This window comes from Cucurbita pepo, chromosome LG14 (assembly GCF_002806865.2).
Source record: "Cucurbita pepo subsp. pepo cultivar mu-cu-16 chromosome LG14, ASM280686v2, whole genome shotgun sequence".
Taxonomy (NCBI): domain Eukaryota; kingdom Viridiplantae; phylum Streptophyta; class Magnoliopsida; order Cucurbitales; family Cucurbitaceae; genus Cucurbita; species Cucurbita pepo.
Window position 1 is genome coordinate 3,178,745 of NC_036651.1, and position 26,839 is coordinate 3,205,583.

Below are 26,839 nucleotides of genomic sequence, written 5' to 3' on the forward strand. Positions count from 1 at the left end.
TCGAATGATGTTCGTGCATAAATTACTACAAATGAATAGGTTCTCTTTACTAAAAACCAGTATTTTTGCCTTTGTTTTGCCCCTCTCCACAACCTCTAGAATTTGGCCTCTCATTTATGGTTTAAGAGTTCTTGATACATGATGCTATGAGAAAAGAAAGGGATAATTTATGATGCACGAGTCTATTAATGTAACTGTGGTACGTTTACACACAACGAAACGAGTTCTTATCCTTCTATCGAAAGTAACACAAACTACTTACACTGAAGCTCATCTTCACACCTTTTCTTATTAATGGCACTTATTCCATTGCAGTAATTAGACAGACAGCCAAAACTTCACATCTTTGAAGTCAATTTTTCTGAGCGCTGCTTTTGAAGAGTTGCTTTGAGCTTAAAGAGAAGCTTATGAACCTCATCAAAATGTGGGTTTGCAGCATTTTTAGTATTCTCAACCCACTCCCTCACTTTCTGGTACGGACCCAGAATTCGACTGCGATCCTTCTCATCCAAAAGCTGCATATTCAACAAGTTAACCACCACCATTAGATCCAGTGAAATCCATGAAATGTCTAGAACATAATAAGTTCAATCCTAAACGTGGAATCAACTTTTTGTAGATTTAGAAATATTCAACAAGTTAACCACCACCATTAGATCCAGTGAAATCCATGAAATGTCTAGAACATAATAAGTTCAATCCTAAACGTGGAATCAACTTTTTGTAGATTTAGAAATATTCAACAAGTTAACCACCACCATTAGATCCAGTGAAATCCATGAAATGTCTAGAACATAATAAGTTCAATCCTAAACGTGGAATCAACTTTTTGTAGATTTAGAAATATTCAACAAGTTAACCACCACCATTAGATCCAGTGAAATCCATGAAATGTCTAGAACATAATAAGTTCAATCCTAAACGTGGAATCAACTTTTTGTAGATTTAGAAATATTCAACAAGTTAACCACCACCATTAGATCCAGTGAAATCCATGAAATGTCTAGAACATAATAAGTTCAATCCTAAACGTGGAATCAACTTTTTGTAGATTTAGAAAATGAGAAGGAATAGAACTCTTGAAGCAAGACGGCTGCCTCGGCAGTCTAATGCCACCCTTCTGGTTTGTTTTATGGGCTCCTTCATAGAACAATCATGATGCAAAGAGAATGTAATTGGTTGTTCTTGAGTGTATTCAAGTGTTCTTAAAAAGCTATTAGAAGTAATTGCTCAGCGTGTATACGTACCTCTAGTTGCATGATTTCACAAACCAAGCTAAGATCAGCTATGGATGGTTTAAAGCCGCCAAGCAAAAACTTCCCATTCCCCTTCAGCCAAAATGACTCGATTTTCGAAAGTGACTTGGATAAAAGCACCTCAGCTTCAGCAGCTGCTTGAGAATTCTGAGGACGGCCAAACAAAGGTGCTAGAACAGTATAGAATACAAAAGGAGCTGAAAAAGATACAAAACAAGTCATCATACCATTGTGAATATGAAAAAAAAAAACTTTATCTACTTGATACAAACACTATGATATGATGTTGGAAAGCATTTAGAATTATCAGAAAGAAAAAACATATGTTGAGTAACATACCTGCACCAATCCGTAAATTAGAATGATGCCAGTCCAATACAGAGTTTATTTTAGCCCTCCTGAAAAGATCAGCTGGATACCTAGTAACATGAATAGAAATTCTGTTACAAGATCTGAGCCTATTAAAATTGCTGAAGCTTTCAATCATGGGTGCTAAGTATATATATACATGAACGGTTAAATGAATTCATAAACAATAATCCACAGCTACAACAATGCAAAGAACAATATATTTATTTGAATCAGCTGGAATCAGCTAGAACTCATCAATTCTGTAGAGAACTAAGTTGTTAGGTTCAACTAAGTATTGGACTACTTCTCTTGAAAAAACAAAAACCAAGACACTAAATCATGTGCACTCTAAGTAAAAGATCGAACTCAAAGCAAGAAAGAGCCGTTGAACTAAACACCAACAGAAGTCAAACTTATCCCTCCTTCCTTCTTCCGAATACTAAAATTAGGAAATAATCTCCACTAGAATACTCGCATGCTATAGAACGACAAGTCTCCGACATTGATTTATATTAATGGAGAGAACCATGAAAAACAACAGTGAGAAATGAGCAACCACTTACCAGTGATCTGCAACACCAGGAAACGCACAAGAAAGGTATATAAGAATAGCATGACTGCAAAAAGAAAACGAAGCAATGCTCAATATTAAAAATAACATAATAGCCATATCAAAATTTGGGAAGCAGGCTTTGTGGCTGACAATACAAAAGTTGCAAAAAGTGCTGTGATAATCTAGATATTTCTGTGATGCAGACAATGAAAATCTCTATTACAAAATATACAATGCATAGCATCACAATCGCACTCTTGTGGCAGCGAAACAGCGATTGTGCAGCACTTGTTCTTGTTCTAGTTCAGGGAACAAGTCAGCCGTGAGAAATTCGGACTTTGTGGACAACGTCGGCGTATACTTGAGCCTCAAGTCACATTTGAGAGAAATGTTGTGAAAAACGTGAGTAAGGAAATACATTAAAAACAATGTTATAAGCTAAAAGCGATTGGACAATGACTTTGATAGCATATAACCTGAGTAGGAAGAAGTGACGATTAATCATATCCCCCTATAGAACATTTTAGGGCATTTTAGCCCTGACGGGTGTAGACATGAGTTTGGTGACCGGTCATACACCCCCGTATTGACACAACATGAAATAGTAAAGACCTATCTAATATGAAAGCATGTAAAAAGGGGTTTGAAACGGGCATGCGGCCGTAGACAACACATCTTGGACAAGCATGACCGCAACATCCGACATGCATGCCATAGACAACACGCGTTGGACAAGCATGACTGTGACACATAGCAGCCTCAATTGAATTAGAATTGTGCAATTGTCGGTACAGTTTTCAAAAATCTCAACATGACGACAAATATCAAAGTAGATATTAAACACAAATGATCCACAAGTACAAGCATAAATCTTGAAAACAATTTAGGTACACGAGTAAGATTCTCCAACTCTAGTTTGCCTTCGGGAGCTACAAAGACCAATTAAATAGCAAAAAGATAAGGGAGTTGAATGCAATATTATACTTTTTTTTCTGCAAGAACAAGAAAAATAAGATTTTGGGTTCAGTCTATCATTCCTTAAGCATGCCCTAAAAAGAAACCATATAGTTACAAACTGGAGAAATTCCTTGCTCTTGCGTGATCACAATATCTACAAAAAATGTTCAAAACAAATCTTTCATTACCTCTCGAACAGCTTAAATCTCCCATCAACAATGGCAGGAACCTTTGCCATTGGGTTGACCTCTACAAGCCAAATCCAAAAGTCCATTAGAGATGAAAAATATAGAACAGATGAACAATTATGGATTCATTTATTAACCAATCAGCAACCATTTGTCATCACTCTTTACCATAAAATTATCCGATACAATACGAAGTATCAGTTCCAGAGATTTGGGTATTATGTTCATCGAATTCACAAGGACGTTAAAAAATTAATACATCCAAAAGTGTAAAGAGCATCAACAGATTGATACCACACACTCACGTCGCCGCTAACCCACCTTTGAATTCGGGAGACAGCTGTTGGAGTTTGGACAAGTCTACCCGCAACTCCTCAAATGCAATCCCGTTAACCCTAAACACCATTAAACGAAGAAAAAAAAGAAGAAGTTTCAAACACCAAAGGAGCTGATGAAGCAAAATTCATGGAAAGGGGAAGAGATTTACTTGCAGAAGATGAGGACGGCGCGAGATGGCTGTGACATTCGATCCGCATAAACTTTAAGCGCCATTTTCGATTCCTCTCGAAAGCAAGCGTTCGTCGGAGATTGAAATGCCGAAATGTTTGATGATTTACGAATACGCTCAAGAATTTAAGATTAGAACTTCACGGCGCGCTTCGCAATTGGGATAGGATTTGGATATTCGACGTTAGATCAGATATTCTGAGAACGATTTCTTGCGACACAAAAAGTGATTTTAAAAACTCCATTATTTTCTAACACATCCTAAATATTATTTTATTTCGATAAAAAAATTTATCGAGAAAAGTTTGGAGGGTTTGCGTCTGCTAGGGATAGGTTTCCACACTGACACTTGTTCCATTCCCTATCGATGTGGAACCTCCCAATCTGTCCCGATGCATCGTCGGTTAGGGAGAGGTTTCCACCTCCTTATAAAGAATGTTCCGTTCTCTTCCCCAACCGATGTAGATCTTACATAAACTTTCGAGCTGCATACACAATAAGTCCATAGTACACTATCATCCTGTTCTTCCATACACTTCTTCTGTAGTTACTGCGCCCCATAAAGAATTATGGACCAACCAGATGCAGGAAACCTTGAGTTCAAATAAAAATGGAGATCTTGCTTTTCGGCATAACGATTTTAGAGCAGCAATCGACTGCTATACGCAGGTCGTCTTTGATGTTTTTGTTTAATAACCAAACTCGGTCATGATAATAATGTGTAAGACAACTTGTCCCCTTAAAAACCGTACATGCGAGTCTCCTCGCACCCGACTTCAAGTGAACGTCTATCTCTGCTCGTCTAGGTGGTGAGATCACACCCTTAAAAACTACACGTGCATGTCTCCTCACACCCGGCTTCAAGCGAACATCTATCTGCCTCGTCAGGCCTAATAGGTGGGGGTATCACACCCTTAAAAACCGTACATACGAGTCTCCTCACACCCAACTACAAGTGAACGTAAATCTATGCTTGTCAGGCCTGATAGGTGGAGGCTGTACATGCAAGTCTCCTCACACCCTACTTTAAGTGAACGTCTATCCACACTCATCGGAACTAATAGGTAGTGGTATCACACCCTTGAAACACAACCACCGCTCGAGTGTCGTATCATCAAATGTAAGAAGAACGATCTTGAATAATATCATGAATCCATAACAAACGTGTTAATTTAGCAGGAAGGAATCATTGCACAGAAATAGAAAAATGCATACATATATATCATTGAGTTGGTCCAATGCAGACCAGTTTCGTGTTCCTTTTGGTAAATATTTCCCACCTTTTTTATACACAGATCACTAACTATAAACGTTAAGAATCACAGCAATAAATTATGTACATTTACCCATAGTCACCATAACATATCATCAACTGCTGTCATGGTCGATGGAGATTCATTCTCTTCCTCCAACTCCATCTCCAACTCCGCCTCTCGACCAAACTCAGAGGACTCGATATCGGCCAGGTTCTTCAGATCAACAACCGTCAGCTCGTCGAGGTATCTCACCACCAAGTCTGCAGCCGCAAGTTCATAAACAGGATGCTTGCTCGCAACAGCCACACACTTCATCCGAGCATCATGAGCAGCCTCAACAGTTTGGTTTGAATTCCCAAACACAATGCACCTTTCAGGAATGAAGTTCAAGAGCTGTGCTGCATAAACGAACATTTCTGGATCAGGCTTTCCCCTATGAACGTCCTCTGCAGCTATAACCACATTGAAATCGCCATCGATACCGATCGTTCCCATGGCTGATTCCAAAGCTTCTCTAGGACGAGTCGAAACTAGTGCCATGGGGATCTTGTAATGCATCAGGACATTCACAAACTCCTTTGATCCAGCTCTTAGTCTGTAAATTCCACCCTGCAATGCTTGATAGATTTCTTCCTTCCTAGCAGCCATTCTTCTCAACTGAGATGGATCTCTTGACCAGCAAAGAACTTCAGAAATGGCTTGTTCATTCTTCATCCCTTCTATTCTTCTAAGGATAAAAGCTGGGGGAGGTGACTTTCCTTCTTCCTCAGAAAGAGCTAACCAGGCCTGCTTCTCAATATCAGGATTGTCCTCAATGAGCACACCCTCCCACTCAAAAATGGCACCCAACCATCCACAGCCCATTCTTTCTTGTCGAAGCAATGGATTCTGCAATGAAGGGTTATCTGCTTTGTTTTCAGGAGGCCATAAGCCTGGCTTTCTATCAAAGCCAGCATCAATATCATAGTTCCAATCCTTTGGTATTCTGTCCTCTTTGAATGAATATGCTTCTTTTGTCGCCTCCAATGATGAAGCCTTCACTGACAAAGGAGACGAAATCAGCCGCTTTCCAATGAATTGGGACGGCGGAGACCTGCTGTTCTTCCTCTTGTTGGACGTGTTCTTAACAAAAGCTCCGCCACATAGCAGCTGATGGCAAAAAAGAGAAGCTGCTGCAATCGACTGAACCATCCTAACCAGTTGACTGGTTTAACACAACTAGAATCCGACCAAATTTATAGTTCAAAAACAAAACCAACTCACCAGAATCATCCAAGTTTCAGACAGAAAGAAAAACACAGAACACCGAGCTGTCGTTTTTGACAAAAATAGAAAAAGAACAACACAACACAACACACAATTCAAACCACTGCCACAAACATTCCCAAAAAAAAACAGATCAGAATCCACAAAACCCACTATTCCAAAACGGCAAAAGGGAACAGGGGCATGAAAAACATCTAAAAAGGGTCGATGGGTATCGCCCAAATCTCGAACAAAACGCAACCCACAACACAAATCAACCAAAAATCACTTCCAAATAGAGAACAAGAAGGAAGCAATTACCAAGAAGAATCCGGAATTGGATTCGATGATGATAAGGAAAGAGGGGTTTCTGGTTAGGGGTTAAATTGCGGAACACGAAAGGAAAGAATCTGTTTCTGTCTCACACAGGGAAGGGATTTAAGAAGGGGCAAAGAGTTTTGTGGTTAATATTCAGAATAGAGAGTAATGAATGAAAGAAAGAAGAACACGGTGGCCATCTTCGTAAGGAGACTGGTCGCGCACGCCGACCAGTGCGACCGGCTGGAAGGCCGCGTGTCGGTCACCGTCTCGTTTCTTCTCCATTTGCCCTAATTTTTCCTCTTTTATTACGTTTCTGCCACTGCCTTTCCGATAAGATTAAAGAACATTAATCATTATTATCCCATCTAGATTGTCGCCCTTAATCTCAATTTAAAGATATAATATTATTTTCAAACTACAATTTCCGAATAAATAGGAAAAAATTAAATTCGTTTTTCAAAATTACTATATTACCCTTTTGGTCAACGTCATTTTGACTTCAAGCCTTTATCTAAATTAAATTAATTTTTTAATGAAATTTTAAGTCCTCAATTATTGATCAAATAGATATGTGAATTAAAAAATAAACGAAATTCATGACTTAATTTATAATTTTATAAATTTTATTAAATTTATAATTTTAAAAGGTCGTAAATTAGTTTAGATATTGAATTAAAAATTAAAAATTTGAATTGGGTTTTAAATAATGAATTTTAAAAAGATTATATTTTTTTTATAAATATAATATTTAATATTTAAGAATAAAGTGATCAAAATTGAATTTGTGTATCAAATCAAAATAAAACTCAAAATGGATAATTTAAATTTATTTTTAAAAAAATATATATTTTTTGATTATTAAAGTTTTATAGTACAATTATTTAAGATGCATTGTCCCATAAAGTTGGACAAAATAAATATCTATAATATGAAAAGTATTATTTATTGGTATTTAAAATTAAAGTTTAATAATATTTAAACGATAATGTCGACTTATAAAGCATAAATTATTTTCTTTTTGATAATTTGGAAACAAACATAAATATTTAAAAAAGTTTTGAAAATGATAATTAAACATTAAACATGAATCATAAGACCCAAGAAAAAAGGAGAAAATTAATTAAACACGTGTGATAAATGCAACCTATAAGGATAGGGTTATGGTGGGGGGGGGGGCCCACATGTTGAGTTGGATTACTATTTGCCAGCTCATCAACAAAGAGGTAGCGTGAAAGTTTCAAACTCGTTGATTGATATTTAAAATTGGGATTTAGCTGAATTAATAAAAATAACATTTTGTTTTTTTTTTAAATAATATTTCAATAAATAAATTACATTTTTTTAATTTACAAAAATACTCTTCAAGTATTTATTTATTATTTTTTTTTTGTTAATGATATTTTATAAAATTTATGGGTAATTTTAGACCGACGTTCCAGTCTATATCTTAATCATAAGAGTATTTTTAATTTTTAAAATAAGTTTATGGGTATTTTTTTAGTGAGATCGACCCTTGTTGTCAGCTTTTTTTTTAACACATATGGTTCGTGAGAAAGACACGTGGAAAGCCTTTTTTTTTATCGGATTTATAGATTTATTAGACATTATAAATATTTAAAAAATAATTTAACCATCATATTTCTAATATAATTTTACATTTTTTTTTTCTTTTAAAACACGCTTGAGATCTCAATAAAATTTTAAGATTTAAGAAATAAAAAATTTAATATATTTTTTTAATAATTTTAATCGTAATTAAAAAAAAGGAAATAAGAAATAAAATCTAAAAACAAAGCTATTAGACAGGATTTGTTCTTCGCGCCGTTCGCTTCGTCTGGGTTTCCCGTTTCCGCCTTTGTCTCCGATTGTCACTTTTTTCAGTCTTTCTTCTTCGCGCCGTTCGCTTCGTCTCTCTTTCTCTCTCAAGAGTTCGTTGTTCGTCAAGGAATCATGCTGTAAGCTCATGAGTTGATTGAGCTGAATTTCTGTTCTTGACATGGCGAAGAGGAAGGGAAATACGAAGAAAGGAGCGTCTAACCCCACATCCGGTCCGCAAGATTCGATCACTATTAGACAGGAAATCACTGGGAAATTCAAACCCAAAGTCTCTAACAATGTCAAAACTTATTTGAATCATTTGGAAAACCTAGCGACTTGGGCTAGTGGGAAAGCCTCTATTCCTTCATTGGCTGCTTTCTTTGGGCAGCGCCTCGCTACTGCAGCAGAGTCCTTGGCGGTCGCTCCCGACGCTTCTTTGTTTACTTGTCAGAGGTCCGTATGTTTTCTGCCCTTTACATTCGTTTGGCTTTGCGCATCTAGATTTGTTGTTTTCGTAGTGTTTATACATGGGTAAGTCCATGAAGATCGATTGTATTTGGGATGGTTTAAATTTTCTGATTAGTTCTAAATGGCACCAATCTGATGTAAACGACATTTGAATATCGAGATTTGACGCAAATTTTGTTTAACTGCAAATTATGATGTGGAAGGGATAGGGTAAGGTGCTTGGAATTATGGCTGTATTGTGAGTGATTTTAGGGGTTCTGTTGTGCAATGTACCAGCAGTTTGTGGACGCTTTGGCTCTTCTAGCTTCTTATTACATACTTAGGTTTTCATATTTTGTCCTGGAGTTTGTATTGTAGCAAGGTTGGGAGTGTAAGCTTGTGAATTGTACTATCTTATTTGGGCATATGCCCTTTGGTGACAATCAGATAACCAAAGAGGCTTAAGTTTTGGGAACTCATGAAGGAAAAAGTCTTAATCAAGCTTCATAAATGGAGGTAATCATCCAAAGAGGGATGCTGGACTTTGTTTGTCGTAGTCCTAGTAAAATGCCTACCTTTTTTATGTGCATCTCGTGATGCTGAGGAAAATGAGGAACTTTCTTTGGAATGGTTCTTTAGAGAGAAAGCGCAGCGATCTAGTGAATAGGAAGGCAGTATCCTTGTCCTTTTTAAATGAAAGGTTCGGAATTGGAAACTTGAGACGAGGCGATGAAGCCCTTATGGAAAACTGGGTTTGGTATTGCTAAGGAGAACCTGGCTTAATCAAGCACAAAATAGTGCATAGAGTTTGGAGAGGATGCAAGAAGGAATGAGCCATGCACACACTGGAATATAACGACTAAGAGAAATCGTTCGAATGAAGAATTGAAGAGTTCCATGCTATTTTGAGACTGCTGGAAAACAGGGTTATTGGAGTGGATGAAATAAGCTGGAATAAGGTAGCTCTGGTGTTCTCATTCAAATCTCTAGCTTTGTCAGACAGAGAGTTCATGAGAGGTATAGAAATAGAGCTTTCAGAGGTAGTGTAAAAAAGAACATGCCACAAATAGATCAAAACGTTAGAGTGAATAGCCTGCCTAAGTGGTCTTTTTTGTTGTTTTTATTTTTTTAGGACGTTACAATAAAAACGTCCTATGGTGATCTTGAATCTGTATATGCTCATTATCCTAGGAAGAGTATAAAGGAACCAACCACCTTTTCTTCCATTTCTCATTTGTCGATTGAATTTGGAGCTCGTTAGTCATTATTATAAAATTTTCGGATGCCTTGGGGTTTTTCATTGATCTTTGAAGGCTTACATATCCCTTCTACTAATGGGGTCCGTCTCTGAAGGGAAAAACCAGGAAGCTATGGCCAGTGCAATCAAATCTGTTCTTTGGAGCCTGTGGATTGAGAAGAAAAAAGAAAGCATTTAACATCGAGGCTAAAGACTGGTTTGAGGTGCATGAGTTTGTTTAGTTTCATTGTGTGAGATTCCACGTCGATTGGAGAGGGGAACGAAACATTCCTTATATGAGTGTGGAAACCTCTCAGATGCGTTTTAAAAACCTGGAAGAGAAACCCGAAAGAGAAAAACCAAAGAGGACAATATTTGCTAGTAGTGAGATTGAGTTGTTACAAATGGTATCAGAGCTAGACACGGGCGGTGTGCCAGCGAGGATGCTGGGCCACCAAGGGGGGTGAATTGTGAGATCCCACGTTGGTTAGAGAGGGGAACAAACCATTCCTTAAAAGAGAGTGGAAACCTCTCCCTAGTAGACACGTTTTAAAAACTTAAAACCTTGAGGGGATGCCTGAAAGGGAAAGACCAAAGAGGACAATATTTGCTAGCGGTGGGCTTGGGCTGTTACAAATGGTATCAGAGCTAGACACCGAGTCATATGCTAGCGAGGACGCTGACTCTCAAGGGGGGTGGATTGTGAGATCCCACATTGGTTGGTGAGGGGAACAAAATATTTCTTATAAGGGTGTGAAAACCTCTACCTAGCATACGTGTTTTAAAAACCTTGAAGGGAAGCCCGAAAGAGAAAGCCCAAAGAAGACAATATTTACTAGCAGTGGGCTTGGGCTTGGGCTGTTACACATTCTTATTTAATATTTCATATTTCCTTAGATAGTGGGTTCAACAACTCTATTCCCCTTGTAGCTAATAATAATTGAGAGGTGGGTTTTTGTAGTAACTTCAACTAACACCTTAGCTATGATGACAGAATTCTCTTCTATCTCCTATCACTTCCATGGAACTCATAATCAAAAATGTTTGCACGTATCTCATTAGACAAGCCTGAGCATTATAATATGCTCATTGACGCTTATTGTTAAATTTTTACCCTTACTTCGGAAAAAGAAACCTACTGATGTTTTAATTCAATGAATGGAGTGGGCAATCAACTCGAACCATATAGCAGTTTCATGTTAAGGACTTTTATCATGTCACATTTGAATGTTGTCTGCTTTGGCTACAAAACTAGCCAATCTTACCTGCTCTATTATATTGCATTCAGGTGTGAAACGATTCTTCAACCTGGCTCTAACTGTTCTATACGAATAGAGAAGAATAACACCAAGAGACGTCGAAGACAGAAGAAATGTAGTAATTCGACACAGAACAATGTGGCGTATTATTGCCACCACTGCTCGTGTAGGAACATAAAGAGAGGAACTCCCAAAGGCCATATGAAAGTGCTATACGACGCAGCGTTTGAAAGAAGGGTGAAGCCTGTGGATGTCAAGGATGGTCAAGAATGTGAGACATCTGCAGTGGAGAAGCCAACTGAGATTCTTACCATTGATGCTCCTAAAATTCCTGATGCTTCTGCAATTCCTCCTCCAACTGGGGACATCACTGCTCTTGATAACCCTGCAATTCAGCTTCGAACCAAGGCCATTCTTAATATTAATTCTCCAGCAACTCCATCCACCCTGAGCGTAACGACTTTGTCGAAATCGCAGAAACAGGAAATGACGACATTATCTGAGAAACATATAGGACACGAGATTAGAACAGACAAGGAGAAGAAAACTGGGGCTGTTCCTACTGTTGATACACCCGCCACCCCTTCCACCTCGACCGGAGTGACTCTGTTGGATTCGAAGAAGAGAAAGAGGAACAAGCCATCGTCTAAGAATCAAACTGATCCCGGAAGTTGCTCTGCTCCAACAGCAGATGGGGATAGAAGTGAAGGCACATCCAAAAGGAATCGTAAAAGAAAATCATGGACAAGTTTGAAGGAAGTTGCTCGGACGAATGAACAGAGTGGTAAACAAAAAAACATGGCTGAATTGGCAATTCCATTCTCCTTGTATTAAGGCACTGATTTAATGAATGTTTGTGTGAGGAATTGATTCTATTTTATACCTTCTCTTTCAGCATTTCTTTGGTTTTCAAGTGGGATGATTTGAATTTGCCATTGTAGACTGATTGAGGGTAGATCTTCGAATTAGGGTTTTAGCTCGATTATAAAAAGTACCCGTTTGAAAATTACTCCTATTCTTTTTGAAATTGTAATACATTTGACGATTCATAAACGTTTCAACTTATAGTAGAAATTCATTTGGCTGTTTACGGACTAGTTATTGAGATCTGAAGCATGTTTTAAGATGAATTTGGGAGCCATTAGAGTTATAATTTTTTTCAATCCAATTTCATCCTTTAATATTACTTAGTTTTTCAGACTTTATGGATTAGAATTAAGGAGACAAATGGAATACTTTATGATCGATTTTCATTATATTTCACTAATTTCCTAAACGAGGCGTAGGTCGGAAAACATCGAGAAATGGAGCAATCCCCATCGGATTCTTCGACGAGCATCGAACCCGGACGTCAGATTCCGGCGACATCCCCAAATTCGGCCATTCCCGAGACGCCCACTTGTTCTGTTCTTGAGGACTGCACCAGACCCAGATCTTCGTTGAGCCATACCGAGATTTTCAAAGCCATTGATGTCGTCGAGAAGGACTCTCTCGCCATTGCCGAGAGCTTTACCTCTCTCTTCGCTTCCCTGCGTTCGACTCTCTCCGAGGTCTCATAGTTTTTGCATCCTTCTTCTTTTACGCCCCATTTTCATTTTGCTTTAATATGTTGAAGATCGGATGAATGAGTTTTGAGTTTTGAGTTTGAGTACTTCACCAGATTTGATTATTACTGGACGAACCTGATTTTATCCCCTTTAATAATGACTGGAATTTACCACTCTAGCATGAATTTCTGGAGCAATGATTCTGGGTTTCCTCTTGTCAAGCAGTTTATCTGAGTGGAAATAGTATAATCTTGTAGGTCACCAGCAACTCTATTGATCATATGCATTGCTTCAACGATGCTGCAGGCCGCCTTCAAGAATCTGGTAAGTCAACATAGTAATGATTTTGATTCACAGGAATGGCTGAGTATGATGGCAGTTTAGATGTGTCATTGTCTACTACTGTTACTACTAAACTGATTACATTCATGGGTACTTCTTCCTGTATGAATCAAAATTCTATCTGTTTATCTTTATGTTCTGTGAGATCCCACATCGGTCGGAGAGGGGAACGAAACATTCCTTATAAGGATGTGGAAACCTCTTCCTAGCAGACGTGTTTTAAAACCATGAGGCTAACGGCGATGTGTAACGGGCCAAAGCAGACAATGTCTGCTAATAGTAGACTTGGGCTATTACATGTCCATTATTCTGTTCTAGAATCTGTGTTATGTGATCGGCCTTTGTGCCAGTTTTTGTACTAAATTTGGAAAGAGATTAGTTGCAATCAGTTCTCTCCCATACTACTAACAAAGACCTTGTTTTTCATCTGATGGTCTTTGACATGAGTTCTCTTCTATTCTTTCAACCTTGTAGTGCTTGATGCGGCAACAAAGGGTAATCGATACATAAATTCTTCCTTGAGGTATGCTTCAATGTCTTCTGGTATCTCCTTTGCTCTATAGGTTTCAATTTCTTTGCTGTCAGTATTTTCTATGACTAATAACTTAAATATTTTACTCATTTGTCAAAATGTGATTGCTCTGTGAATGTTGTAGCTTTTTACAACCTGCTGCATAAAATGATACATGAAAATTCTTGAACCAAGTTCTAGTAGGAGATTAGATTGAAACACGCACATAAAAAAAAGTTTCTTTATTGTTAAAAGATTCTATCCCAAGGGTCCAAAATTATAGTTTAATCTAAAAGAGGTTGTTTGTAACGGCTCAAGCCCACCGCTAGCAGATATTGTCTCTTTGGGCTTTCCCTTAAGATTTTTAAAACACGTCTGCTAGGGAAAGGTTTCCACACCCTTATAAAGAATGTTTCGTTCCCCTCTCCAACTGATGTGGGATCTCACAATGTACCCCCTTTGGGACCCAGCGTCCTCGCTAACACACGTTCCCCTCTCCAATCGATGTGGGACCCCAATCTACCCCCCTTCGGGACCCAACGTCCTTGTTAGCACACCGCCTCGTGTTCACTCCCTTCGGGACCCAACGTCCTTGTTGTTACTCTTTTGCTTGCATATATAACACATCTTTCAAAACCTCTTCTTCGAAAATCTCTCTCTGCCCTCATTTTCTAAAACCTTCTTCTTAAACCGAGGTCAAAGGCTCGAGCATACGTCGCTTAGCCATAAGTGACGTAAGAACAAATTGGCTTAGCTCACTTGTGGTTGGGAAGTGAGTGCCACACAATCGCAAGTCCGCTGCCATCAAAAGTACGATTGTGACACCAGGCACCTAAATAATTGTGGATATAACTGTTACTTGGTAGTCTTCTGCAAAAATTATTAAGAAATGAAAGAACAGCATAAAAGTTTTGAGAGATATTTATTAATGTAATGATAAAAACTACAACTTAGGCGCTTTGAGAAACTATTTGGTGTATCTCTGTGATAATGAGGATGGGAAGTGAGTGCCACACAATCGCAAGTCCGCTGCCATCAAAAGTACGATTGTGACACCAGGCACCTAAATAATTGTGGATATAACTGTTACTTGGTAGTCTTCTGCAAAAATTATTAAGAAATGAAAGAACAGCATAAAAGTTTTGAGAGATATTTATTAATGTAATGATAAAAACTACAACTTAGGCGCTTTGAGAAACTATTTGGTGTATCTCTGTGATAATGAGGAGTAAGTCCTCTTGATGAGTCCTCTGTTAGTTTGATTGTGTTCATAGTTTTTTTAGTGTGAAATTATATAGTTCTTCAATAGATGTTGGATGGCTGTCCCTGACTACAAATCTGCATAGCTATCACATAGAACTCTCTTTAATGTGATCCGAAGGGAACATAAGATTTAGAAAAGTTTAGTATATTGGCAGAGTTGTGTTTGTACTATCAATGATTGATCATAAGTTAGTAGAAATCAAATCAATGTGTCTTTTTACTTGTATTAATTATGACTCCGACTATGTTGTTTCACAAGTGAAGTTAGTCAATGTGAGATCCCACATCGGTTGGGGAGGAGAACGAAGCATTCCTTATAAGGGTGTGGAAACCTCTCCCTAACAAATGCGTTTTAAAAACCTTGAGGGGAAAATCAAAAGGGAAAGGCCAAAGAGGACAGTATCTATTAGCGGTGGGCTTGGATTGTTACAAGTAGTATTAGAGCCAGACACCAGGCGATGTGCCAACGAAGAGGTTGAGCCCCAAAGAGGGGTGGACACGAGGCGGTGTGCCAGCAAGGACACTGGGTCTCGAAGAGGGGTGGATTAGGGGGTTCCACATTGATTGGAGAAGGGAACAAGTGTCAGCAAGGACGCTGAGTCCCGAACGGGGGTGGATTGTAAGATCCCACATCGGTTGGGGAGGAGAACAAAGCATTCCTTATAAAGGTGTGGAACCCTCTCCCTCACAAACGCGCTTTAAAAACCTTGAGGGGAAACTCAAAAAGGAAAGGCCAAAGAGGACAGTATCTATTAGCGGTGGGCTTGGATTGTTACAAATAGTATTAGAGCCAGACACCGGATGATGTGCCAACAATGAGGCTGAGCCCCGAAGAGGGGTGGACACGAGGGGGTGTGCCAGCAAGGACGCTGGGTCTCGAAGAGGGGTGGATTAAGGGGTCCCACATTGATTGGAGAAAGAAACGAGTGCCAGCGAGGATGCTGGGCCCTGAAGGGGGTGGATTGTGATATCCCACATTAGTTGGGGAGGAGAACGAAACACCCTTTATAAGGGTGTGGAAACCTTTTCCTAGCAGACGCGTTTTTGGTAAAAACTCAAAGAGAACAGTATCTGCTAGTGGTGGGCTTGAACAGTCAACTAATGGAATTAGTCTAGTTCATCTGTATGATTCAAAATCATTAAGATCTCTTATAAATTTCAAGTCCATTCGCCCTTAATTTCCATTATACATATCTTTATACTATCTGATAATGATTAGTAAATCACAATTTCACATCTTAAAGATAATCATATGGCCGATGCTGTAACTTTGGACTGTATTTTGTTGTGTTTTCAGATTGAATCAGGAAATGAAAGGCATGGACAATCTAGCTGCTCAGCTGTATCCTTTCTATTTCATGCCTAGTAGACCATTTTAATGCTTTAGCTCTTTAGAATTGGGAACCTGAGCATACTAATACTTCTTTATCTGATATCTAAGTCCTCTGCATTACCCATTTCCTTAATTCTTGGTTAGAAAGATTTTGAGGAAGAATGTTGATGAACTAGACTTGGCTGTGAACAAGCTCCTAAATTTTCCATGAGGCTTGGCTTGGTCGTAGTTCTTGCAAGCTCGAGGATTATCGTTTCAGTAGAGAGCGAGAACACGGTTCATGTCGAAGAAGTCACTAGGCAGCTAGAATACAGTACATGAAGCAAAAAAAAAAAAAAAAAAAAAAAAAAAAAAAAAAANTGCATAGCTTCCTTCACATTTTACTTTAGGAAGCATCTCATTGCATGGTTGATGTACTTATGGGGATATGAATAAGCTTACTGGATTCAATAATCAGTGTCTCTTTTCTTTACAGGAGGTTATTCAGCTTTTGAAAATTGCCCATCTTGCATATTTTTTACTGTGGTGTTTTATTTGAGATCACTGTGGTGTTTTATTTGAGATCGAATGTGATGTAACATATTGGTCGGGGAGGAGAATGAAACACCCTTTATAAGGGTGTGGAAACCTTTCCTTAGCAGACGCGTTTTAAAGCCTGAGAGGAAAAGCCCAAAGAAGACAATATCTACTAGTGTTAGGCTTGGGCCATTACATCATGAACGTATAAATTTGTGTCTATTTGGTCTCTGAATGGTAAAATAATGTTTAATAAGTCGTTAAACTTTTAATTCTTTTCCAATAGGACTTAAATTTTTTAATTTTATGTCATTTGCCAATTTTAAAATTTACGAACTTACTAGACACAAATTTTGATTTAGAAAGATTATTAGATATTTTTATAGTTCAAATTTAGATATAAAATAGAAAAGTGCAAAAGTTTTTTAAAGTTAAAAAATCAAGTAAAAAAAAAAAAAAAACTAAATGATTATAATCAAAGTGTCAAACTGTCGAGTCTAGATCTCTTCCAACCATGTGGGTGAAAGGATAGTTCCAAGAACATGGGAAAGGAGGAAACCAAACGACAATAAATGTCTTAATCAAAAACCAAGGCTTGTTTTTGCAGTACTAGGAGCAACCAAAGTACTGTTTTACAATGTTGTCTTGGCTGCAATTAATAAGTTAGGTCAAAGTGGCACTAAAATCAGCCATCAATATTTCAACAATTAATTTTAGACTTTGAAACATTATATTTCATCTAAAAATACTTCTTCGGATTGGATGTCATGAAAATTCAAATTTCTATAGAAAATCTATAATTATTGACCAAATTCCTAAATGTCAACTAAAAAACGGGTTTAGACTCAAAATTGAGAACCTCCAACTATAGATAGAAAAATTCTCATATGAAAAACGATGATTCTCGATCCTAATATTATGTTAAGCATACCATCAAATAAAATCAATCTAAAATACGGAGAGAAGATCAAGAAATGAACCCATTTGATCCGCTCTTAGCCACTAAAGTTTTGATTTTTTTGGCTCACAAATAGACTGAAAAATCAGTGAAACCAATCAGAAACAACTATAGATAGAGAAATTTTCATATGAAAAACATGATTCTCGATCTTAATATTATGTTAAGCAGACCATCAAATAAAATCAATCTAAAACACGGATAAAAAATCAAGAAATCAACTTATTTGCCTCCCTACTCTTAGTCACTAAAATTTTGATTTTTTTGGCTCACCCATAATCATAAACAACTAACCCAGTTGTAATTCATGATAAATTTTCCAAATCACAGTTTTATTCAGAGAAAGATTGCTAATGATGAACCACCCAAAGAAAATAGCCATCTACCACAAGAAGATGGCAAAATTGTAATTTCATAGTCTAAAAAAACCTTGATTTCTTTTCAAAAGAGGGTTTATTCTAAAAGAAAACAAAACTTTTAGAGTGCAGTTTCAACGAGTACTCAAACCACAGAGTCTGGAGCAACACTAAGACGAGGGCCTTGCCGGATTCACCAATCTGTATTTGTATCGATCTCAACTATGTGGATCTTTGGATGGACCGGACCATCTGGGTTCTCAGCCCGTTCTACAGCAGAAGAAGTCACAGAAGGAATTGATGGGAATGGCCTCACTGCTATTGTTACAGGTTTCGTTTCATCCCCTTCCCCTTTTTCTCCTTCTTCCCCTCTCTTTTAATCCCTTCTTTGATCTGGGTTTTGTTGTTTACAAAATCGATGGTGATTTAGTTTATTTATAGCAACCTGGATACCTTGTCTTTTGATTGGATTAAGGTTGTTTTGTTATTGACTCACTACTTGATTGCTATTTGTTTTGCAAATCTTTCTTGGGTATAATATGAATTCTGTGTTTTCTGAGCCCGTTCTGTAGCTGTTCTTGGACTGTTCAGTCTCAATCAAGTGTATATTTTGTATCCTTTATATGTAGAATGCAGAAATCTATGGAGTAATGGGGTTTTCTTTGAGGATTTATGTATAGATTGAGCTTTATTTGTTAGGTTTCTATACTTAGCATAATGTTTGTATGCTTAGAAACTGAAGCAGAAATGGAACTAGAATGTCCATTTGCAAGAATGTGCAAGTATATCAATCAAAGCATCACAAGTTTGGATGGACTTCTAAAAAAGTTTCTAGACATGGAGTTTGAAGCATGTTTGCTTTCAAAAGTTTCATTAATACTCGTAAACGGTTAAGAAATATCCATAACCTTACCGGTAGGATATGAATGGAAAACTTTTCCATTTTTCCCTCTTTTTTTACCATATCTTATTCAATATCCTCTTACTCCCCTTCTTTTGTTCTCCGATATCTAAAACGGCCCCTTCATTCAAGGTTATAGACTATAACAAGAAGAAGAAGAAAAAAATGGAATCACCAAGGGACCTTAGGACATAAATGTTTAACATGGTTATACGTTAGTAGTTGAGTGAGAGTTGATACGTTTACGACATAATTTTGAGGACAACTAGTGGGAGGAAAAAAGAAAGAAAACGTGTGCAATACCAAATTTGTAGAGATGAACTTTTCTTTGTAGTTCAAATTAGTCTATTTGTTGTCGTCGATTCAGAAGGTTTCTCAATAATCTAAGATGATATTTCTTTGTCAGCCTTTTTTGTATTCGACAATTCATCGTTTTGTTGTGTTTTGAGGGGAGATTCTGATATTGGGACTTGGTGGGGTTTTGTATAAGAAATTGTTAGGTTATAGATTGAAGCAAAGGAGAGAGGAAACGAAGGAGGGAGTTGATGGGTAAACGGTTTTCATCCATATACTAATCGTAAATGCATTTTGAGCTATTTTTTTTTGGAAAGGTTAAGGGTAATCAAACTCTTTTCGAGCTGATTTGGGAAGGAAACTGTAACGGCTCAAGCCCACCGCTAACAGATATTGCTTCCCTTCAACGCTTTAAAACTCGTCTGCTAGGGAAAGGTTTCCACACCCTTATAAAGGGTGTTTCGTTCTCCTCCCCAACTAATGTGGGATATCACAATCCACCCCCCTTCAGGGCCCAGCGTCCTCAGTGACACTCGTTCCTTTCTCCAATCGATGTGGGACCCCCACCAAATCCACCCCCTTCAAGGCCCAGTGTCCTTACTGGCCCACTGCCTCGTGTCTACTCCCCTTCGGGGAACAACCTCCTCCCTGGCATATCGCTCGGTACTTGACTCTGATACCATCTGTAACGGCCCAAGCCCATCGCTAGCAGATATTGTCCTCTTTGAGTTTTCTCTTTCAGGCTTCCCCTCAAGGCTTTAAAACGCGTCTGCTAGGGAGAGATTTCCACACCCTTATAAAGGGTGTTTCGTTCTCCTCCCCAACCAATTTAAATATTTTTATAGTTCAAATTTAGATATAAAATAGAAAACTGCAAAAGTTTTTTGAAGTTAAAAAATCAAGTAAAAAAAAAAACACTAAATGATTTTAATCAAAGTGTCAACTGTCAAGTCTAGATCTCTTCCAACCATGTGGGTGAAAGGATAGTTCCAAGAACATGGGAAAGGAGGAAACCGAACGACAATAAATGTCTTATTAAAAAACCAAGGCTTGTTTTTGCAGTACTAGGAGCAACCAAAGTACTGTTTTACAACGTTGTCTTGGCTGCAATTAATAAGTTACGTCAAAGTGCACTAAAATCAGCCATCAATATTTCAACAATTAATTTTGGACTTTCAAACATTATATTTCATCTAAAAATACTTCATTAAATTCAGATTGGATGTCAAGAAAATTCAAACTTCGATAGAAAATCTATAATTATTGATCAAATTCCTAAATGTCAACTAAAAAACGGGTTTAGACTCAATAAAAAAAAAAAAAAACTAAATGATTATAATCAAAGTGTCAAACTGTCGAGTCTAGATCTCTTCCAACCATGTGGGTGAAAGGATAGTTCCAAGAACATGGGAAAGGAGGAAACCAAACGACAATAAATGTCTTAATCAAAAACCAAGGCTTGTTTTTGCAGTACTAGGAGCAACCAAAGTACTGTTTTACAATGTTGTCTTGGCTGCAATTAATAAGTTAGGTCAAAGTGGCACTAAAATCAGCCATCAATATTTCAACAATTAATTTTAGACTTTGAAACATTATATTTCATCTAAAAATACTTCTTCGGATTGGATGTCATGAAAATTCAAATTTCTATAGAAAATCTATAATTATTGACCAAATTCCTAAATGTCAACTAAAAAACGGGTTTAGACTCAAAATTGAGAACCTCCAACTATAGATAGAAAAATTCTCATATGAAAAACGATGATTCTCGATCCTAATATTATGTTAAGCATACCATCAAATAAAATCAATCTAAAATACGGAGAGAAGATCAAGAAATGAACCCATTTGATCCGCTCTTAGCCACTAAAGTTTTGATTTTTTTGGCTCACAAATAGACTGAAAAATCAGTGAAACCAATCAGAAACAACTATAGATAGAGAAATTTTCATATGAAAAACATGATTCTCGATCTTAATATTATGTTAAGCAGACCATCAAATAAAATCAATCTAAAACACGGATAAAAAATCAAGAAATCAACTTATTTGCCTCCCTACTCTTAGTCACTAAAATTTTGATTTTTTTGGCTCACCCATAATCATAAACAACTAACCCAGTTGTAATTCATGATAAATTTTCCAAATCACAGTTTTATTCAGAGAAAGATTGCTAATGATGAACCACCCAAAGAAAATAGCCATCTACCACAAGAAGATGGCAAAATTGTAATTTCATAGTCTAAAAAAACCTTGATTTCTTTTCAAAAGAGGGTTTATTCTAAAAGAAAACAAAACTTTTAGAGTGCAGTTTCAACGAGTACTCAAACCACAGAGTCTGGAGCAACACTAAGACGAGGGCCTTGCCGGATTCACCAATTTGTATTTGTATCGATCTCAACCATGTGGATCTTTGGATGGACCGGACCATCTGGGTTCTCAGCCCGTTCTACAGCAGAAGAAGTCACAGAAGGAATTGATGGGAATGGCCTCACTGCTATTGTTACAGGTTTCGTTTCATCCCCTTCCCCTTTTTCTCCTTCTTCCCCTCTCTTTTAATCCCTTCTTTGATCTGGGTTTTGTTGTTTACAAAATCGATGGTGATTTAGTTTATTTATAGCAACCTGGATACCTTGTCTTTTGATTGGATTAAGGTTGTTTTGTTATTGACTCACTACTTGATTGCTATTTGTTTTGCAAATCTTTCTTGGGTATAATATGAATTCTGTGTTTTCTGAGCCCGTTCTGTAGCTGTTCTTGGACTGTTCAGTCTCAATCAAGTGTATATTTTGTATCCTTTATATGTAGAATGCAGAAATCTATGGAGTAATGGGGTTTTCTTTGAGGATTTATGTATAGATTGAGCTTTATTTGTTAGGTTTCTATACTTAGCATAATGTTTGTATGCTTAGAAACTGAAGCAGAAATGGAACTAGAATGTCCATTTGCAAGAATGTGCAAGTATATCAATCAAAGCATCACAAGTTTGGATGGACTTCTAAAAAAGTTTCTAGACATGGAGTTTGAAGCATGTTTGCTTTCAAAAGTTTCATTAATACTCGTAAACGGTTAAGAAATATCCATAACCTTACCGGTACTATATGAATGGAAAACTTTTCCATTTTTCCCTCTTTTTTTACCATATCTTATTCAATATCCTCTTACTCCCCTTCTTTCGTTCTCCGATATCTAAAACGGCCCCTTCATTCAAGGTTATAGACTATAACAAGAAGAAGAAGAAAAAAATGGAATCACCAAGGGACCTTAGGACATAAATGTTTAACATGGTTATACGTTAGTAGTTGAGTGAGAGTTGATACGTTTACGACATAATTTTGAGGACAACTAGTGGGAGGAAAAAAGAAAGAAAACGTGTGCAATACCAAATTTGTAGAGATGAACTTTTCTTTGTAGTTCAAATTAGTCTATTTGTTGTCGTCGATTCAGAAGGTTTCTCAATAATCTAAGATGATATTTCTTTGTCAGCCTTTTTTGTATTCGACAATTCATCGTTTTGTTGTGTTTTGAGGGGAGATTCTGATATTGGGACTTGGTGGGGTTTTGTATAAGAAATTGTTAGGTTATAGATTGAAGCAAAGGAGAGAGGAAACGAAGGAGGGAGTTGATGGGTAAACGGTTTTCATCCATATACTAATCGTAAATGCATTTTGAGCTATTTTTTTTTGGAAAGGTTAAGGGTAATCAAACTCTTTTCGAGCTGATTTGGGAAGGAAACTGTAACGGCTCAAGCCCACCGCTAACAGATATTGCTTCCCTTCAACGCTTTAAAACTCGTCTGCTAGGGAAAGGTTTCCACACCCTTATAAAGGGTGTTTCGTTCTCCTCCCCAACTAATGTGGGATATCACAATCCACCCCCCTTCAGGGCCCAGCGTCCTCAGTGACACTCGTTCCTTTCTCCAATCGATGTGGGACCCCCACCAAATCCACCCCCTTCAAGGCCCAGTGTCCTTACTGGCCCACTGCCTCGTGTCTACTCCCCTTCGGGGAACAACCTCCTCCCTGGCATATCGCTCGGTACTTGACTCTGATACCATCTGTAACGGCCCAAGCCCATCGCTAGCAGATATTGTCCTCTTTGAGTTTTCTCTTTCAGGCTTCCCCTCAAGGCTTTAAAACGCGTCTGCTAGGGAGAGATTTCCACACCCTTATAAAGGGTGTTTCGTTCTCCTCCCCAACCAATGTGGGATACCACAGAAACAGTCCAATGAATTTCTAGATTTAGTTCTCATATGTTCGATTTTTCTATATACTTTTCTCTAATCATTCACTTCAAATGTTTCATTTTGATCTATAGAAGATCTTAATCTAAAGAACTGTTGAAGTTTTCCAACTTCGAAACATGTAGTTCATTTCCCTTTCCTTCCTCATGATTTCAGGAGCTTCAAGTGGTCTCGGTGAAGAGACGACACGTGTTCTTGCATTACGAGGAGTCTATGTCATTATGGCTGTAAGAAATGTTGAAGCAGGGAAAAAAGTAAAAGAAGCAGTACTGAAAGAATCCCCTTCAGCCAAAATTGATGTCATGGAGTTAGATCTTAGTTCAATGGAATCTGTAAGGAAATTTGCATCAGATTACATTGCATCAGGCCGTGCACTAAATATTCTCATGTAAGAACTGAATTAAAGCTGGTAGACTAAAATTCTTTGCCTGGGAAATCTGCTTATTTGATAATAATACAACTCTATATCTTCTTTGATTGAAGGAACAATGCGGGCGTTATGGCGACGCCTTTTATGCTTTCGCATGACGGCATAGAGTTGCAGTTTGCAACAAACCATATAGGTATGTTTCAAATAAAAGATTTGTAATGGGTGCAGTTCTTATTATTGTTCTTTTGTAGGACATTTTCTTCTGACGAACCTTCTGCTGGAAACTATGAAAAAAACTGTGGTTGAAAGCAAAAAGGAGGGAAGGATTGTTAATCTGTCGTCGGAGGGGCACCGATTGACATATGGCGAAGGAGTTCGTTTCGATAAAATCAATGACGAATCAGAGTAACGATCTACGTTGCTTATTTGATGATTACTTCCTCAAAAGCTTCCTTGAATGTTATGTAGTGATTCATTGTATGATGTGAAATTTTAGGTACAGAACTATCTTTGCTTATGGACAATCAAAGCTTTCCAACATATTGCATGCCAAAGAGCTTGCCAGGCGGTTGAAGGTGCTTATTGGTTTAGTTATTGAATGTATAACCAGAGCTTTAGAACTTGAACCTTAAATGAGGCAGGATTTTTATATGTACGATAATCGGGGTAGTCGAAGGGGGAATAATCAAGTGAACCTTGAAACTTATATCCTTTCGAGATTGAGTCGTTTTTCAGAATCGAGAAACTTTAGTCTTCGTCTGTATAGATGTTCAACTGGACACTCTAATTGTGAGATCACACATTGGTTGGAGAAGGAAACGAAGCATTCCTTATATGGGTTTGGAAACCTCTCCTTAGTAGACGCGTTTTAAAATCTTGAGGGGAAGCCTAAAGAGGACAATATTTGCTAACGGTGGGCTTGGGATGTTACAAATGATATCAGAGCCAGGCACCAAACGGTATACCAACGAGGACGTTGGACCCCCAAGGGGGTGGATTGTGAGATCCCCACATTGGTTGGAGAGGGGAACGAAGCATTCCTTATAAGAATGTGGAAACCTCTCCCTAGTAGACGCGTTTTAAAACCTTGAGGGGAAGCCTAAAGAGGACAATATCTGCTCGCGGTAGGCTTGGGATGTTACAAATGATATCAGAGCCAGACACCAAACAGTATGCCAGCGAAGACTTTGAGGGAGCCTAAAAGGGAAAGCTCAAAGAGGACAATATCCGCTAGCGGTGGACTTGGGGTGTTACAAATGGTATCAGAGCGAGGCACTGAACAGTGTGCCAGCGAAGACGTTGGGCCCCCAAGGGGGTGGATTGTGAGATCCCACATTGGTTGGAGAGGGGAACGAAACATTCCTTATAAGGGTGTGGAAACCTATCCCTAGTAGACGCGTTTTAAAACTTTGAGGGAAAGCCTGAAAGGGAAAGCCCAAAAAGGACAATATCTGCTAGCGGTGAGCTTGGGCTGTTACACAATGGTTTACATTACTGATTTCGCTGCAGTTCCCTTTGTTCTTTCTTATTGATTTTCCAAGATATCTTATGAAGTCAAATTGAGTAAGTGACTATCATTTCTCTACTTTTTTTAAATAGGAAGAAGGGGTGGAAATAACAGCCAACGCCCTTCATCCTGGAGCAATTGCTGCTACCAACCTACTACGCTTCCATGGTCTCATTAATGGTAACTTTCTCGCGTATTACATGTATAAGCCAAATCTGGTTTACTAGATGCAAGACGTAAGGTCTGCCTTTTTACTTAAACTAGCACGAGTCAGATGTTTTTTTTATTTTTACATTAATCAGATGCTTGTTTAGACTGTAGAATATAGGGCATTTTAATTTGCATTTCGACCGAGGTGGTAGCTTATGGTTTGTCCGAGTATGTTTCGTTCCAAAGAAGGGTGCTAGCACCTGGACTCTAATATCTACATATATGGGTAGGAGATTTGAAAATCTCTAATCTTTTGGTCGAAGACATGTCTTAACTAGTTTTTACCTTAACTAGTTGAACTATGTTTAAATTGACGTATACATATTTAGTTTGACAAAATGTGTTTTGAACAAAGCTCCGACTCCCGGGTATTAAGAACAAAAAGTTTTTTGAACAAATATAAACATCTACCAGATTGCTATCTATGCTTCATTACCTTTTCTTATTTCCTGCTTATTTCCTGCCCTTGGTTTTCTGTCATCTGTTGGTGTCTGAGTATATGAGTTGTTTTCTTTTAAACAGCTGTTGCTACTTCCATTGCTACATTTGTGCTTAAAAACGTCCAGCAGGTATGTTATGAATTCATTTCCCCAAATTTTGTTCAAGACTGTTTATTTAGAGTTTCTCTCAGGTGGGTTTCTATGTGAATAAATTTTCATTGGATGTAGGGAGCGGCGACTCAGTGCTATGTAGCATTGAATCCCCAAGTCAAAGGGGTAAGTGGAGAGTATTTTGTGGATAGTAATATAGCCAACCCAACCAATCATGCCAAAGATATGGAATTGGCCAAGAAACTGTGGGATTTCAGTATGGATCTAACCACCCCTAAATAATTGTATCTCTTCTGAAAACCCTTCCTTACTCTTAGCTTCTCATCTCAGGCTCTTCATGTTAGAGATATATGGACAGTTTAATGGTGGAAGTAGATGAACCATTGTTTGTAGTTTTAAGTGCCACTTGAGAAACAGATACGAGTATAAGTTTGTAATGCTTTGTTTTGAAACAGATACCATAGTCATTCTTGTAGATTTCATATTGCTGTGTTTTAGAGTGTATTTGGAAAGGTGTTCATAATAAAGGCATATCCAACCAGC

General features: G+C 37.8%; 5 protein-coding genes across 6 annotated transcripts; 3 read left to right on the plus strand and 2 right to left on the minus strand.

Annotated features, from left to right (window-relative positions):
- Window positions 1-94: 94 nt before the first annotated feature.
- Window positions 95-4,045, minus strand: LOC111809948 (glutathione S-transferase T1-like). The gene is made up of 7 exons (XM_023696437.1): window positions 3,793-4,045; window positions 3,627-3,700; window positions 3,306-3,366; window positions 2,171-2,224; window positions 1,596-1,675; window positions 1,248-1,453; window positions 95-515 (listed from the first exon to the last, which is right to left on the minus strand). Exons 1-7 carry the CDS (start codon window positions 3,855-3,857, stop codon window positions 339-341), a joined length of 717 nt encoding a protein of 238 aa, XP_023552205.1. The 5' UTR covers window positions 3,858-4,045; the 3' UTR covers window positions 95-338.
- A 963-nt stretch (window positions 4,046-5,008) lies between these two features.
- On the minus strand, window positions 5,009-6,880 carry LOC111810738 (5-amino-6-(5-phospho-D-ribitylamino)uracil phosphatase, chloroplastic-like). Its single transcript, XM_023697507.1, has one exon. The coding sequence runs from the start codon at window positions 6,257-6,259 to the stop codon at window positions 5,165-5,167; it is 1,095 nt and encodes a 364-aa protein (XP_023553275.1). The 5' UTR covers window positions 6,260-6,880; the 3' UTR covers window positions 5,009-5,164.
- Window positions 6,881-8,443: 1,563 nt separating this feature from the next.
- Window positions 8,444-12,308, plus strand: LOC111810649. The gene is made up of 2 exons (XM_023697392.1): window positions 8,444-8,905; window positions 11,425-12,308. The coding sequence occupies exons 1-2, from the start codon at window positions 8,631-8,633 to the stop codon at window positions 12,227-12,229; spliced, it is 1,080 nt and encodes a 359-aa protein (XP_023553160.1). The 5' UTR covers window positions 8,444-8,630; the 3' UTR covers window positions 12,230-12,308.
- A 174-nt stretch (window positions 12,309-12,482) lies between these two features.
- Window positions 12,483-16,863, plus strand: LOC111810650. Its single transcript, XM_023697393.1, has 5 exons — window positions 12,483-12,945; window positions 13,200-13,266; window positions 13,759-13,807; window positions 16,356-16,400; window positions 16,536-16,863. The coding sequence occupies exons 1-5, from the start codon at window positions 12,700-12,702 to the stop codon at window positions 16,600-16,602; spliced, it is 474 nt and encodes a 157-aa protein (XP_023553161.1). The 5' UTR covers window positions 12,483-12,699; the 3' UTR covers window positions 16,603-16,863.
- Window positions 16,864-18,318: 1,455 nt separating this feature from the next.
- LOC111810056 (short-chain dehydrogenase TIC 32, chloroplastic-like) lies at window positions 18,319-26,837 on the plus strand. 2 transcript variants are annotated; one of them, XM_023696597.1, is made up of 8 exons: window positions 18,319-18,551; window positions 23,815-24,046; window positions 24,142-24,221; window positions 24,280-24,433; window positions 24,525-24,603; window positions 25,628-25,715; window positions 26,268-26,314; window positions 26,414-26,837. In XM_023696597.1, the coding sequence occupies exons 1-8, from the start codon at window positions 18,446-18,448 to the stop codon at window positions 26,576-26,578; spliced, it is 951 nt and encodes a 316-aa protein (XP_023552365.1). In that variant the 5' UTR covers window positions 18,319-18,445; the 3' UTR covers window positions 26,579-26,837. The 2 variants fall into 2 exon arrangements, with proteins under 2 accessions (XP_023552365.1, XP_023552364.1); XM_023696596.1 differs by lacking the exon at window positions 18,319-18,551 and adding an exon at window positions 21,696-21,924.
- The last annotated feature ends 2 nt before the right edge of the window (window positions 26,838-26,839 follow it).

Bases quoted from the DNA above. Each gene is read 5' to 3' on its own strand.
- LOC111810649 (XM_023697392.1), top strand. From the start codon at position 8,631: ATGGCGAAGAGGAAGGGAAATACGAAGAAAGGAGCGTCTAACCCCACA. The intron at 8,906-11,424 runs GTCCGTATGTTT...TATTGCATTCAG, and splicing joins TCTTTGTTTACTTGTCAGAG to GTGTGAAACGATTCTTCAAC.
- LOC111810056 (XM_023696597.1), top strand. From the start codon at position 18,446: ATGTGGATCTTTGGATGGACCGGACCATCTGGGTTCTCAGCCCGTTCT. The intron at 24,604-25,627 runs GTGCTTATTGGT...TTTTTTAAATAG, and splicing joins AGCTTGCCAGGCGGTTGAAG to GAAGAAGGGGTGGAAATAAC. The intron at 26,315-26,413 runs GTATGTTATGAA...CATTGGATGTAG, and splicing joins TGCTTAAAAACGTCCAGCAG to GGAGCGGCGACTCAGTGCTA.
- LOC111809948 (XM_023696437.1), bottom strand. From the start codon at position 3,857: ATGGCGCTTAAAGTTTATGCGGATCGAATGTCACAGCCATCTCGCGCC. The intron at 3,701-3,792 runs GTAAATCTCTTC...AATGGTGTTTAG, and splicing joins GCCGTCCTCATCTTCTGCAA to GGTTAACGGGATTGCATTTG. The intron at 2,225-3,305 runs GTAATGAAAGAT...TTCTTTTTGCAG, and splicing joins AGATTTAAGCTGTTCGAGAG to TCATGCTATTCTTATATACC.
- LOC111810650 (XM_023697393.1), top strand. From the start codon at position 12,700: ATGGAGCAATCCCCATCGGATTCTTCGACGAGCATCGAACCCGGACGT. The intron at 12,946-13,199 runs GTCTCATAGTTT...ATAATCTTGTAG, and splicing joins TGCGTTCGACTCTCTCCGAG to GTCACCAGCAACTCTATTGA. The intron at 13,267-13,758 runs GTAAGTCAACAT...TCAACCTTGTAG, and splicing joins AGGCCGCCTTCAAGAATCTG to TGCTTGATGCGGCAACAAAG.
- LOC111810738 (XM_023697507.1), bottom strand. From the start codon at position 6,259: ATGGTTCAGTCGATTGCAGCAGCTTCTCTTTTTTGCCATCAGCTGCTA.